The sequence below is a fragment of the Cyprinus carpio genome, chromosome B13, assembly GCF_018340385.1.
Source record: "Cyprinus carpio isolate SPL01 chromosome B13, ASM1834038v1, whole genome shotgun sequence".
NCBI classification, from domain to species: Eukaryota; Metazoa; Chordata; class Actinopteri; order Cypriniformes; family Cyprinidae; genus Cyprinus; species Cyprinus carpio.
In genome coordinates, this window is record NC_056609.1 from 16,859,853 (window position 1) to 16,873,423 (window position 13,571).

General features: G+C 38.9%; 1 protein-coding gene across 3 annotated transcripts in view; it reads right to left on the reverse strand.

The window, feature by feature from the left end:
• Positions 1 to 2,011: 2,011 nt before the first annotated feature.
• Positions 2,012 to 13,571, reverse strand: part of adka (adenosine kinase a) — a 143,363-nt gene continuing 131,803 nt past the window's right edge. For all 3 annotated transcript variants that reach the window (XM_042736933.1, XM_042736932.1, XM_042736934.1), the window contains exons 10-11: positions 4,525 to 4,611; positions 2,012 to 2,612 (exon numbers count right to left, since the gene is read on the reverse strand). In XM_042736933.1, coding sequence (XP_042592867.1) covers positions 2,488 to 2,612; positions 4,525 to 4,611 — 212 coding nt within the window. In that variant the 3' untranslated portion in view covers positions 2,012 to 2,487. The remainder of the gene's footprint in view (positions 2,613 to 4,524; positions 4,612 to 13,571) is intronic.

Genomic DNA, 13,571 nt, shown 5'->3' on the forward strand with positions numbered 1-13,571 from the left:
TGGACATGTTACTTTTTACTGTGCCTGAAAGGAAAACAAATTGCACACTAAATAAAACTTGAGCCATGCAGGATGTGGTTACAGTTTGGCAAAAGCCTTCATATTGGCTTCCAGAGAAGCCTGATCAAGGTGATTTGACACCAAAGGGTTGTCTTCAGCTGTCTTTTTTGAAACTTCTTACAGCAGCAGGTCTCAGTGTGTTATACTAGCACAACACTAAATATTGTGTTATATATAATTACACTGCTTTCAGTTGGATCCACTTTAGTTTTTGGCATTTTAAATTTTTGCTGTGCTGTTACTTTAAAGTTACAACTAGGCATTGTTGTTTTTGATCATCTGCATCGGATCTGTCAATTCTCAGGTGTAACTGGTGTTATCTCGGCCAGAGACCTTTTTTTTGTAGCACTGTAATGTGTGTGGCTATTGCAGCTCAGTGTTACTTATTTGTATGCCAAAAGGCAAGGTACATTTGTTTACAGTTTACACAGATACATTGGAATTATTCATGTTTGCATATTTCAACCACTGGCACATTCATATTCACATGCAGACAGAGGCAGGATAAATGCCCTGCACAAGGGTATAATAGCACTAGCGTAAGTAGATTAGCTCAAACTGATGACCTTCCCGATACTGCTGCATTTTTCTAACTACAAAAATACAACAGTGTTGAATGTTCCAACTAAGCAAAGACAAACATTTCCTAGATTGCTGACTAGATGGTTTTCTTCTTTTATAATATCATAAATATAATTATATTTGCTATAGTGGACCAAATCAAATCAAACAGCTCTAAGCATATTAAACATCAATCATTATGAAATGAATAAACTTTAAATGAAGTCACACAGTAGCTGCTCTGAGTCATTGTCCTGTTCCTTTCCAAACAAGATGATACAGTTTGCCATTTTTAATGAGCTAACACGTTTATATCAAGTTGTGTATTGAAAAGTTTTGTGTGTTTAAGTGTCATTAACTACTATGTACTTACATTTAAATCAACCATTTGATACAATGGACTTATTGTGTAGATCTATATATTTACGCTGTACTTGTATTTTAATCATACCTGCATGTAATTAGTTTTTAATTAGTAATTTCTGTTTATACATCTGTAATTACACTGTTGACCTCAACCTACCCCTTAAAAGTCGTCAAATTTATTTATACATTACAACTGGCCCTAAAATCTACCCATACCATTAAACCTATCCCTAACCTTAACCATATCTCACCTGTAGTACATCATTTTACATATCAATCTTTCTGTACTGTATATAGTTGAAGACACCTAATATGAAGAAACTATATCAGAATTGTTGTTTTTCTTGTTTGACTATGTTCTTCCATAATGTCTTGTATACCCATTGACTGAAATATTGTCCAACAGCAACACACCTGTAAATCAACTTATGTTTAATAAACCTCACAGGCAACTTTCACAGGTCTTAAAAACACCCAGCATCATTGTAAAACACAGCGGGAGGATTAGAGAAGTGGAAAAAAAACACAAGTGTGACTGTGTGTGTGTGTGTGAGCTGAAAATGTGAAATAGTGCTCAAGGACTTTGTCCTTCGCTGTCATTAAGGATTTCGCATGGACTCGTGGGCTGTTTAAAACCATGTGCTTGGTGATGCCAGGGCTTGAACAGGTTTGTCAGTGACAGAAACTGAATCTGCTATGATTGCTGTCACACACTGGGACAAAGGGTCAGCTGTACCTTCGGTCTCTCTAATGATGCTCACAAATAGCTACTCATCATCCCATATCACAGAGATGAACCAATGCAGACCTGCCACTGTCATCAAGAGGACAGGCAGAAGCTGGAGGCTTTCTAACCATCCAAAAGGACACAGAAGTTGAGAGAGTAAAACAGGTCAAAAGTGGAGTCCAGGTTCTCTGTTGAAAAACAACAACAACAAAAAAACAGATTATGCAAAATATAAACATATTTACACATTCTGCATAAATTATTATAAGGATATGAAGAGAATACAATTGACAGCAGTAATATAGCCTTTTGTTTATTTTGGCAGTTTGTGACACATTCAAGTGTTTCCCACAAATACATTTGGTTTACAACAGCAAGACTGGCCAACAAAATTTCTTTGACATAAAATGAGCCTTTGATTTCAATAAAATTCATCTGGCTTCTGTATGTTTGTAATTCCGGCCTCAGTTTTTACAGCTAATTACAACTAAAATAATTTTGTTAGCAAACACTCTTAACCATGATTCTAAAATGGCTTTACTAAAAACAACTCAATATTTCCAACAGAAATCCCTCTTTTGTAAACAGTTTTTAATGTGAAACATGTCTCTGTGATCGCATTAGGCTGTGAATCAGAGAAAACAGAGGCACAGCAGAAGGCAGTTAGTGAACAAGAGAGGAAAGAAGAACAGAAGATAAAAAGTCAATTAAAAAAAGGCATTAGTCCTATAAAACACTGGGGCGGCCGTATCTTCCGGTCTCTCAGCGGCCCATCAGTGGAAGTCTGGCTTTTCTGGGAATGTGCAGCCCGCGTGGCGAATAATGACGTTAGCAGCGTAGTGTCCAGCGCGGATGCACTGCTCAAAGGTCTTATCCTGTACCAGCTGAGACAGGAAACCTGCACACACATGCAAACAGACATTGAAAAAAATATATAATAAAAAAAAAGACAATTCAGATCCCCCGCTTGCAAAAGATTGGACTGACAGAAAGCATGTGCAAACATATGTTTAATGAACGCACACATGCACACACATTCGAGTGCGTAAACACTCACATAAACATATGCCGGCGAATGTTAGCTCAGAAAAGTAGTCCGGTATCGATTTTGTTGCATGTACTTTCTTTTAAAAAATTAAGGAAATCAGGCTCAAGGGGGAAAGGTGATGCAAAAGGCCCCCTTTAGTGATGTGTGATACAGAAATCCTCCAGCTGCCCCCGGGCTCTGAACCCTCCCACCTAGATCTCTGCTCTCTGCAGCAGCGCCGGAGCGCATTGAAAAACAGCTGGCAAATTCATTTTCCAACACGGCAGAGCGCTGGCCTCCAACCTCTTGTTGGAACGGATAAAGGAGTTAAAAAAAATCAATACGACGTTTGAGCAAACACGCTCACAGCTCTATTAGTCGCTAGGTTGTCCTGGAAGAGCTACAGGAAGACATGTTAGCAAATCAGGCTCGTGGCCTTTGAAAAGCAGAGGGCCGCGGAAGAGGCGTCGTAAGAAGATAAATTACACCGACCCGAAAGACCCATGCGAACGGCGTGATCAACATTGATATTTCTGTTTTTCATGAGGAGCCAAACAGCGTTGTGCTTTACGCTTTTGATGGATGGCCTCACAGTTCAGATTGGAGTAGACACGCAGCGGCTATCTGAACGCACAGTTATTAGCGAAACCCGCTGATTAAAGATAACGGCTGTGGGGAGTCTGGAAACTCCATAATCCATCATGAAAGTGATCTATTTCCCTGTAACTGTGTTATCTGAGGTTAAATAGTACAATAGTACATTGGCGGCTTCATGTGACTAAATTAAGCCAAATGAATGAAGTATAACTACAATTCATCTACAAACTGTCATTCCAGAGCAGCTGCGCAGGAAATAAATAAGCACTGCGTGTCAGAGCTCTTGCATCACGGTCCGGTCTCCCAGAGGTTACAGATCAAACCTAATCCTGGATTAAATTCAATCCTGTCAATAGTGATTTTCCATTGAACATACTTTCGTCTAGGACCGGTCTGAGTCTAGGACACCTGTTTCAACAATACAGTCCATTTGTGTGCTGACTGAGATTTCCTCCTTCTGTGATTTATTCGTCTTGTGTTCTAGAGAGACTAAAATATTTGAAATAATGTTTGAATATTTATAGTGATCTTTTATTTGAACATACTTGTGTCTAAAACTAATCTGAGTCTAGGGCACCAGTTTCAACATTTCAATTCATTTGCATGCTGACTGGAGTTTCTTCTTCTGTGATTTATGTATTAATTATCAGGTTAATTAGTTTAGTAGGTTATCAGATCTTGTGTTCTAGAGAAGCTTAATCAATTAAAATAATGTTTATTTCATCCATTTATTATTGTAATTCAATTTGTACGCTGACTGGAATTATATTCTTCTGTAATTTAATAATTAATTATTGTCTTATTTAATCTATTAGACTAGGCTATGAATATTTTTAATATTTAAACATCAATAAAAAAAATAATAATAATACTATAGAATTTATCCAACACAAAAGAAGATATTTTGAAAAATGTCTCAGCGCTTTTTATTCAATACAGTCAATTGAAGTCAATGGGGTCCAAATGTTGTTCTGGACACCACTTACTTCTATTGTATTGACAAAAACAGTTGAAATCATAATCATCATCATCAGTTTTGATTATGCTGAAAGTCATACAGGTTTGCAACAAAATGAGGATGAGTAGATGACAGAATTAGTATTTTTAGGTAAACTATTACTTAAACTATTGAAGTTATTAAAGAGGTCCTTTGAAAGTACATCTTTATAACTTTGTCGCACAGTACCTCCAACAAAGGCGTCTCCAGCACCGTTGGTGTCCACCATCTCGCTCTGGTCGATCTCCAGGACAGGGAATGTCTCCACCTTGTCACCTGTGGAAAAGACGGTTCACGGTAAGTGTGAGCTCGTTAAACTATTGTTGGACTGAAAAATGAGCCTCATTCACAGACCGGCTGTTTGGCAGACGTGCGAGACTTTCTGCTGTCAAAAATGGTTGTCTTTTTGACAAAAGACTGGATATTTTCCCATAGAAGCTCAAAGCACTTTTTCATTTTACAATAGTGTCAAGTGTAGATTTAAAGCTGCAAAAATAAAAGCCAGTCATCTTTTTGTCAGCTCGCACACCTTGTTTCTTCCTCTAGTTAGCATGATGCTAATCATCTATGACACAGCAGAAACAGCAACAAACCTAGGACTGCGAAAAGATGGAGAAGTTCCCACAAGACATGCAGAAAGGAACAGAAGGATGAGCCATTTTCACTTGATGAGCTGTAAGAGCCCTGCTTGGGCCCTGAACTCAAGGAGAGGCAATTATAGCATTTGCCGGTTCTTCGGCATGACAATTCTTGCACAGAAATGGATCTGCTCTCCAAAATAGCATTTGAAAGACAGCGTCAGTCTATTTTCAGCATTCAGTTTGAATAATCTGTCCCCATTCGGGCTAAAATAAAGCATTAACTGTCCCGCGGTTCGCTCTTGAATGCCTTCAGCTGTACGCTTGTGTTTTATTCATAGCATTAGCCTCCATTAGGGTTGAATGAGGCTGATATAACTTTGCTTTGCAGTAAGAAGAGCACTTCAGAGAACCCAATATTAGATTCTTGAGGACCTTTAGAAAATTCCACATGTGGCAAGTCTGGCAACCCACTCCAGTGCCACGATTTACCATTTGAAACTGAGCTACTGCTGCCTTCAAGTGCACCTGGTGCACCTCTACTCCGCAGTTAGGCAGTCGCTATTATGACATCTTACATATTCAAGTCTAGGGAAACAATTGGGAAGTAGCCAAAACAATATCATACACAAACAATAACAGATGACACAATCGCTGTCACCTCTGCTATACCATAAGATATAACTGAATAACTGAATACACCAGGATACTACATTACTTTTACACAACTTGATTTATGCATTAATTACAGGATTCATTAATCTATCGTGTTCTAAAGAGAATATTTCTAAAGAGAATGTTTGAATATTTGAAATTAACAATAATAATAATATTAATAAAAGTTATTACATACAATAATGTTAAGCAATAAAATAAAATAATGAATGAATAAAAAAACCAACATAATAATAATATATATTGGTATAATTACACAATAATATTAATGTATTATTACAAATATATAAATACAGTTTATTCATATTTATTGATACTTGTGCATTTGACTACTGTGAACGATTCATTCTTGCATATGTGTTTTAAAATAAAATTAGGTTTTAAACAACAGACTTCTCTCTGGTGTGTATTCTGGATTTCTCCATTCATTTAGTTGGCTTAAACCCTGCCTCTCCTCAATCAACTGCAAACATGCATTTATTTTTTAGCACAACACCCACATCTCCAAATTCAAGCAACAACCGATAAATCAATCCAAATCCCTGTTTCTTGATAAACAATTACACTCACAACACAGAAGAAAAGATTTATCGCTACCTCCATTTGATTGCGATGTAAAGCTTTACAAGTTTTGACACCTGAAAGTCAAAATAACTTCATTCATAATTCATTCTTCGCTGTCAACCGCAGAGTTAATGTCTATATATCCCTTTCCAATTTTACTCTGGTATCAGAGAGTTCAGAGCATCCCATAAGCGAATACAAATTCTTGTGGTCATTTATGTGCACGTAACTCAAAATTACAACACTACACTTGAAGGCTACATGAAACTTTACATTCCTCACACAAACAAGACCCCAGGCAAAAAGAATCTCAGCTAGCCCTAGAGATGATTCTTTCACTTCTTTCTCGTAATCTGCAACAACAGAGGGCTTTAAAGCATACACCTGCTAATTGTAGTCGGTAGGTGTCAAAGACCATCACTTTGTGTGGAGAACTTCAGAGGAAACCTTCAGACGCAGACAGTAAACAACACAGAACACGAGCAAAGGCTTTCAACTGACGCAACAATGAGCACTCAAGACACGTCTGCTGCATGTGTGAGCGGTTTCTCCCTAAACGAGGCAGCCGATTGTGTCTTTGATAATTAATTACACAAAAAGCAGATCCTTTTAGAATCAGCTAATTAGCAGCAAAACGACTTTGCTTAATTAATGCAGGCAATGAAGCATGCTTGCCCGCCTTCCTCTTGAAATGATTAACTGGAGGATCTTCCGTGTGAATTAAGTTAACAGAAACTCATGATCTATCTATTATTTTGCAATTAAAGATGACAATATTTCCATTGCCATCATAGCATGCTTTCTCCCTTATGACAATCTAGGAAATACACACATTTATGTGGAGTCTACATCTGCAGTTTTGCTTGAACAGACAAATGACTGAAGGTGGGAAAAAAAAATGACCAGACGCAAATGAATATGTTCAAAATGAAACTGTATGTGGTTCCTTCCTTCCTGTACATAGGCTGACCTGATTCTACTTCCTTTTATGACTCAGAAACAGCGCAGCCTGAGAGTGAGAGAAAAAATAGCCATTAACTGTTCCTCCCTTTGATACCCATGACTGAACTGAAGAGGCTCTAAGCAATAATGGACATCAAACTGACGATTAAGGCTCGTATGAAGCAACAACACTCTTTTCTTCAGATTTGTGAGGGAGGTAGCAGAGAGACAATGCAATTCAGCATGGTGAGAATGTAGGTACTTGCACAGACTAACCCCTCTGCCCTCTGATGTCAGGTCACACACCAGAGGCATGCTGGGAAATGTCCAAACATCCCAGCCGTGGTGAGTCATCTGGCAAAAAAATTATGAGGTGGTTCTTGGAAGTACATGGTACAACATTAGGTCATATCCAAGGGTCGGAGTCAACAATAAAAAAAATATGCTACAATAAAAAATATCTTAAAACACAAGAGCACGCTGCCTATTAAGTCCATGTAATTTGCTGCACGGAATAAATGTCAATACAATAAAACCTTGGTGTGTGAAACAGATTAAACTTGATTTAGGGCTTGGAGGGAGAGCCCTGAGCTCTAAGAGCTGGAGAAACATACACTGCCAGTCTTCTATCTTGGTAAACAAGACTGAACTTGCATATGTGCTAGTCCCCTTGCATTGATGTTTAATGGTGCGTGTTGCTCTAGGTGGTTCCCATAACCTCACTTTGTCTCCTACAAGCTGCATCAATTGATATGATAATGGGGGGAGGATGTGTGAAATGAGAGGGGCTGCGCTGGAGGACGAGGCGTCCAAGCACTTGGATGCCAAATGGTGTCCAGGAGCCTCTCTCAGCTCTCAATGGGAACAATGACAAGAGTTTCAAGGAATGGAGGCAAGAGGCAGATGCTAAGAAAAAAGAAAGATTCACACTACTAATTGGGCCAATAGGATGTTTTCATTACTGTCCCTGTGTGTCATCGTTAAAAATAATATAATAATTCAGTATTGTCTTTGTGAAAGAAATTTTTGGAAAAATGAAACTCAATTCCAGATAATAAATAAATATAAAATAATATCCGTAAAATTGTTTACAAAGACTGTTTAGAAGTTGCTTAAATGCAATCCAATAACGGGCCTCAACTATAAATTAAATACAAAAAAAGTTTTTTAATTTTTTTTGTAAAGTACTATTGACAACTCAATGTGTAAATCACAAGTGAATCAAAAGACTTGAGCACAGCATAAAGTTGTAAGCTGGATGTGTTTGATTCACAAAAAAAGGTTTGATTCATTAGAGTCATTCATTCAGGAATCGGTGGTTGAATTATACTGCTCAAGCTGTGTGGGTTTCATTCATTATAAAGAACTGACTCTTAAGAGTCATTCACACTTCACAGGTTGTGTCATATATTTTTGATTCACTATGAACCAGTTCATAAGAGTCATTCGAAACAAAATGCTACATAGTGTGCTTTTTACTCACTATAAAGAACCATCCTATTAGAGTCATTTGTTTGTGAGTCACACTGTTTGGTGCAGTAGATTTAGTAGTTGTTGTAGCACCCCTAATTGTACTACAGGAAACAGATCCGCATGGGCGGAAGAATGAACGCAAGGAACCATTAACAGAATCAATCATTCAATTTCCATTAATTTTTTTAAAGGAGCAGCTAATAACCAGAATACTAAGCCAATTCTAGAGTGTCAAGTAAAAGGCAAAACAGTATGAGGGAAAGGACAAGTCAGCTGAAAAAGAGTAAAAATGAATCATTTCTGAATTAAGGTTTTACAAGAGTTTCTGGTCCAATGTGAATGAGGACAATTTCTATAAGCACGCAAGAGCAAACTAGGGCAAATAAAAACAGAGAAATTAAATTCCTAAATCGCTACACGCTGCTCTCATTCCCCCCAAAACCATTTCTCCATTTCGACATCTCCCATTTCTTCAAACCGGAGAGAACACATCACATCTTTATTCAAAACATATTATTGAACTTGGCTCTCAACATGCTGCTTTGGTTAGTCTGAGAGCGTTCCAGGACCAATTTCATGTTAATGTATAACACAAAAGAGGCCATTGGCAGGGCTCTTTAATAGGCATGGCAATTAAAACTTTGCTGGCAAAACCTGTCTTTGTTGTTACTGGCTTGTGGTCGTCCCTGTAAACACAGTCTCTGGGCAGTTCACAGGGAGTTCCATCGCTTTTGTGGCTTTGCCATTCTTCGCTTTACATGTTTATGCAGAAAGCCAAAGTACTTTCCTCTGCGTGACTATCCAGGGAGCGGAAAAAAAGGGGCAACAAAGTTACACCTCCCGAGCTGTGAGGTTATATTAATAGCTTCTGTACAGCTGTTTCTTTTTGGTGCTGTGTTTGACACTTGTGTGCACAGATCAGAAGTGAGATGTTGCTTTCAGGGTTTTGTATCCCTTTGGCACAGGGCTCTCAGGAGGAAGAGGAAACCGCGGCTCTGCTCGCAAAGGCACTCCAGGAACAAGCAGCACTGTAAACACGTATTTGACCGGCTCAAAATAAAACAGGCCGGTGAAGACAAAACATGCACGCATGACTATTTATAGAGTCCGAATGTCAGAAAAAGCCATCGTAACATTTACAGCGCTGTGGATTCAACGCCAATTACATGTAATAAATTCTCTTGTTATCACTAGTTATGTGCAGCGTAATATGATTATGCTCGTAATGTGACAAGCCAAAACCATGAACGCCTCGGGTCATGCGATAATTACTCTTTTACTGTATCTTAGGCATTGTCGTTTCCAATATATCACTGCGAGACACAAAAAGTGATCGCATGGTGGATTATTCTTTGGCTGTTCAGACAACAACAGAAATGTTTCATGACTCCAATAGATACCTGAGCTACTGAATGACAAGCTTTTCACTACACAAGGAGACATGACACACAACCAGTCAAGGCCTCAAGACAGCCACGGAATGGTGAGAGATTATTCCTCTCAAATCCACTTCTCGTCAGCCCCAGAGTCAAACAAAAGCTCCAAGGAGTAAACAAAGATGGCCCGCCTCTTGGCAAACAGACGGAGGAAACTGCCCTCACTTTCCTTCTTTTCTCTGATCCACTATCTCCACGCTAGGGCTGGTCAGAGATACATGAGCGTGACAAACACATTTAGCCGTTAATAAAGGGCACCCACCATGCCGAGAGTGGCAAGAGATAACCGGCACAAATAATCAGAGGAGTCTGGGACGGAGAGAGCTTTAAGAGGCAGTTTTGCCCTTTTCAAAGCGAGACATTGATCAGATCCCCTCGCCTCTGAGCCATGCTAATTAGCTGAAGACGAGCAGTGATGATGTCACGATCGATTTGGCGGACGTGAGGAGGTCTTCATCCGTTGGCCTTCCCATCACGAGTGAGATACTGAATGAATGCGATGCATATGCTCAAATTTCATGCGGTGAATTCAAAATCGGTGTTCGAAAATAGACAAAATCTATGATAGCTGGTTTCCACCTCTGAGTAAAAATAAAGGTAATTGAGAGTTTTAAATAAAACATGAAAGAAAAAGTCACAATTGTGAGATATAAAGTTGTACATATGAGAAAATTCAATCAAAATTGAGATAAATAACTATAAATATAAAGTTACTAATGGGAAAAATTTTTTTTAGATAAAATGTCATATTTAGAGATGTTCATAATGAAAAAGTTCATAGTTGTGAGAAAGTCAGCTTATTTCCACCTCAGAGTAAAGGTAATTGTCAGTTAAAAATAATAATAATAAAAAAAACATTAAAATATATATAAAAAACACTTTTGAGATCTAAAGTTACAATTATGAGAATTAAAGACTGGGAGATATAAAGTTTAATTGTGAGATATAGTCACTCTTATGATAAGGAGCTACAAAATTTGTAATTATAAGATATTAAGTTATATTAAGAAATTTGCGAGATTTGAAATCAAAACAAACAAAAAAAAACCCAAAAAATTAAGTTGCAGATATGAAAAAGAGAGATAATAAAAAGAAAAAAATTCTCAACTCACAATGACACTGTAAAATGTGTCAAGAAAAATGTTTTTAAATAAAGTCTCAATCATGAGAAATAGTTTTAGTTATGAAACAATACTGCAGTTCTGAGATAAAAAGTCACAATTTGATAGGAAATTGTGTCTGCAAGAAATACAATTAGGCTACCTTTTAATTTTTTTAATCTGACATCCAAACTACGTTGCCTAAACAGGAAAGTTCAGTCCACCTTGTGTCAGTAAAGTCATCACAAAGGCCGTTTACGTAATCAATAAATGCTACGTCTTGCTAGCTCTTTTCTTATGCTTTTTAAGCCTATCAAAACAAGCAGCCACTAACTGACTGTTTACAGCGTTTCTGTTTTAGCTCAGCTGCGTCAAAGGTGCATTGTATTAATGAGACACAAACAAGGACGGGCAAACATTACAGAATAATAGCCCTAACATAACACAAGAAAAATGTGAGGGAGAGCGTGAACACTCACACGCACACACACACACACACAGGAGGAGCGTGTGCGTTTATGAGTGCATAATGACCTTTGCTAAGAGCTCACGGAGATGGAGGAAAACAGACTGAAACGAAAAGGCTCATTAGGTGCAGGTAAATCTGACAGCGCATTAGACACATTCCTCCTGAATAAGTTTCAAGACAAGCAGCACCTCTCCAGGAGCAGGAATGAAAATGTTCCTCTTTAGTAGACGACAAAAACAAAACGGATTACATGGAGCGACTTTAGAATTATTCGCAGCTGAAGTAAAGGCAATTTATTTCTCTCACTCTTAGAGCCACACTGACACAGAAGTGGCGACAGAACTTCTTCCATATTGTGATCTGAGTGAAACAGATTATTAAAAAAGGAAAACAAATGTAGGGCAGGACTTGGTTACATACATTAGTTGTTGGAAGCAGATCTGAATACAAGCTTGCAGTCACTTATACTAAAGGGGCAGTGTTTATGCAGAATAAATCATTGAAGAAGTCCTGCATGTGTCACCAAGGAAATTTGTAAAGTTATGACATTTTATTTCAAATTATGAGCTCAAAAAGCTTTTTTAGGATATAAAACTTATGCATGGATGAACTATTCACAATCTATAACATACATTTAGAAAATAGGGTGAATTTTCATTTTATGCCAACTTTAATGCAGCCTTGATTAAAAAGCACCTGCAAAACACCAGGGAAACTTTGGAGAAGTACTTTGGAGAAATAGAGATACATACAGAATGACAAGAGGGTGAGTAAACGATGAAAATTTTCATTTTTGGGTGGAATATCCCTTTAAAACACGTCATGTGCTTGAGTTGGGACAACCACATCCAAGCCCAGTGTTTTCCAGCCTAGATAAGATAAGGATAAGGTCATGTCCAGATATCACTGAACAGTGGAGTATACAAGTCGACTAAAAATAAACAAAACTGCAACAGCCTCGCTCTCTTTCTCACTCTTTCACTCTCTCTCTCTGCAGAAATGCAAAGACGCCCCTCCTGTTGCGGTGTTAGTTTCACTTCTTGTGATATTAAAAGGAACACAACAAAGGTTATCTCTCTCTCGAACCTCAGTTCCAGGAAGTTAGAGTAAAGTGCGACACGTATGAGTCATGAATCTACCCGAAACTGTCAGCCTGCCCTCGTTGGGCTACATTCCCACGCATCAAGTAGTTTGGGATTAAACGGGACGTTCTATTTTTCAAAGCGGTCACGAAGAGTGCAATTAAGTTAGCTTAAAACATGAACTCACGGAGGAGGGAAAGTACTAATAGAACATCACAGACTCTCTTCCTCCCTGTGACGCCGTTGTCCCTGCTGGAGCCCCTGGGCGACCCTGCACACTCAGCCATCTTTAGATCAAAGACCGTGGGCGCCGCGCTCTTAATACGAGCCTGTAATAGGTGCGCCAGCAGGGCCGCGCTCTGTTCAGCGATGTCACAAAGGTGCTTCATTAAGGGCTCCTCTTCTGGCAGCTTTCATTAAGGAAATTAATGTGGAGGGGTGAGGACAGCCTGCGTTTATGCCGCGAGAGAAAGCCGGCACGCACAAAGAGGAACTACACAATAACAAATCTGCATCTCTTTGGAGCGTCGCCCCCAGGGCCTATCATCCCAGCCTTCTTAATCACCATTAAAACAACTTCATTGTGACATTCAGAGCCTGCTGAATGATCACATCCCCACATAGAGAGCAAATTGCAAATGAAATGTAGAGATCAGACGGCATCAGAGCACAGCCTCTGGGAGGTTGAGCAAATCTTCAATTCTCTTTTATATTGATGTTTATTGGCGGAGGCAGCGGGGAGCAATAACGTCCCTCTCCTTCTCCGTCGCCTCTGCTATTTGAACCCACTTAATCGCCGCTTGTGCGACGCCTGACTTTTTTTTTACGGCCAACTACCTCGTGCGTGGCGTCCTCGTTCACTTCGCATAGGTTCGCTGGGGGTTGCCGCCGACCCTGCGGCTCGTTTTGAAAGGGCT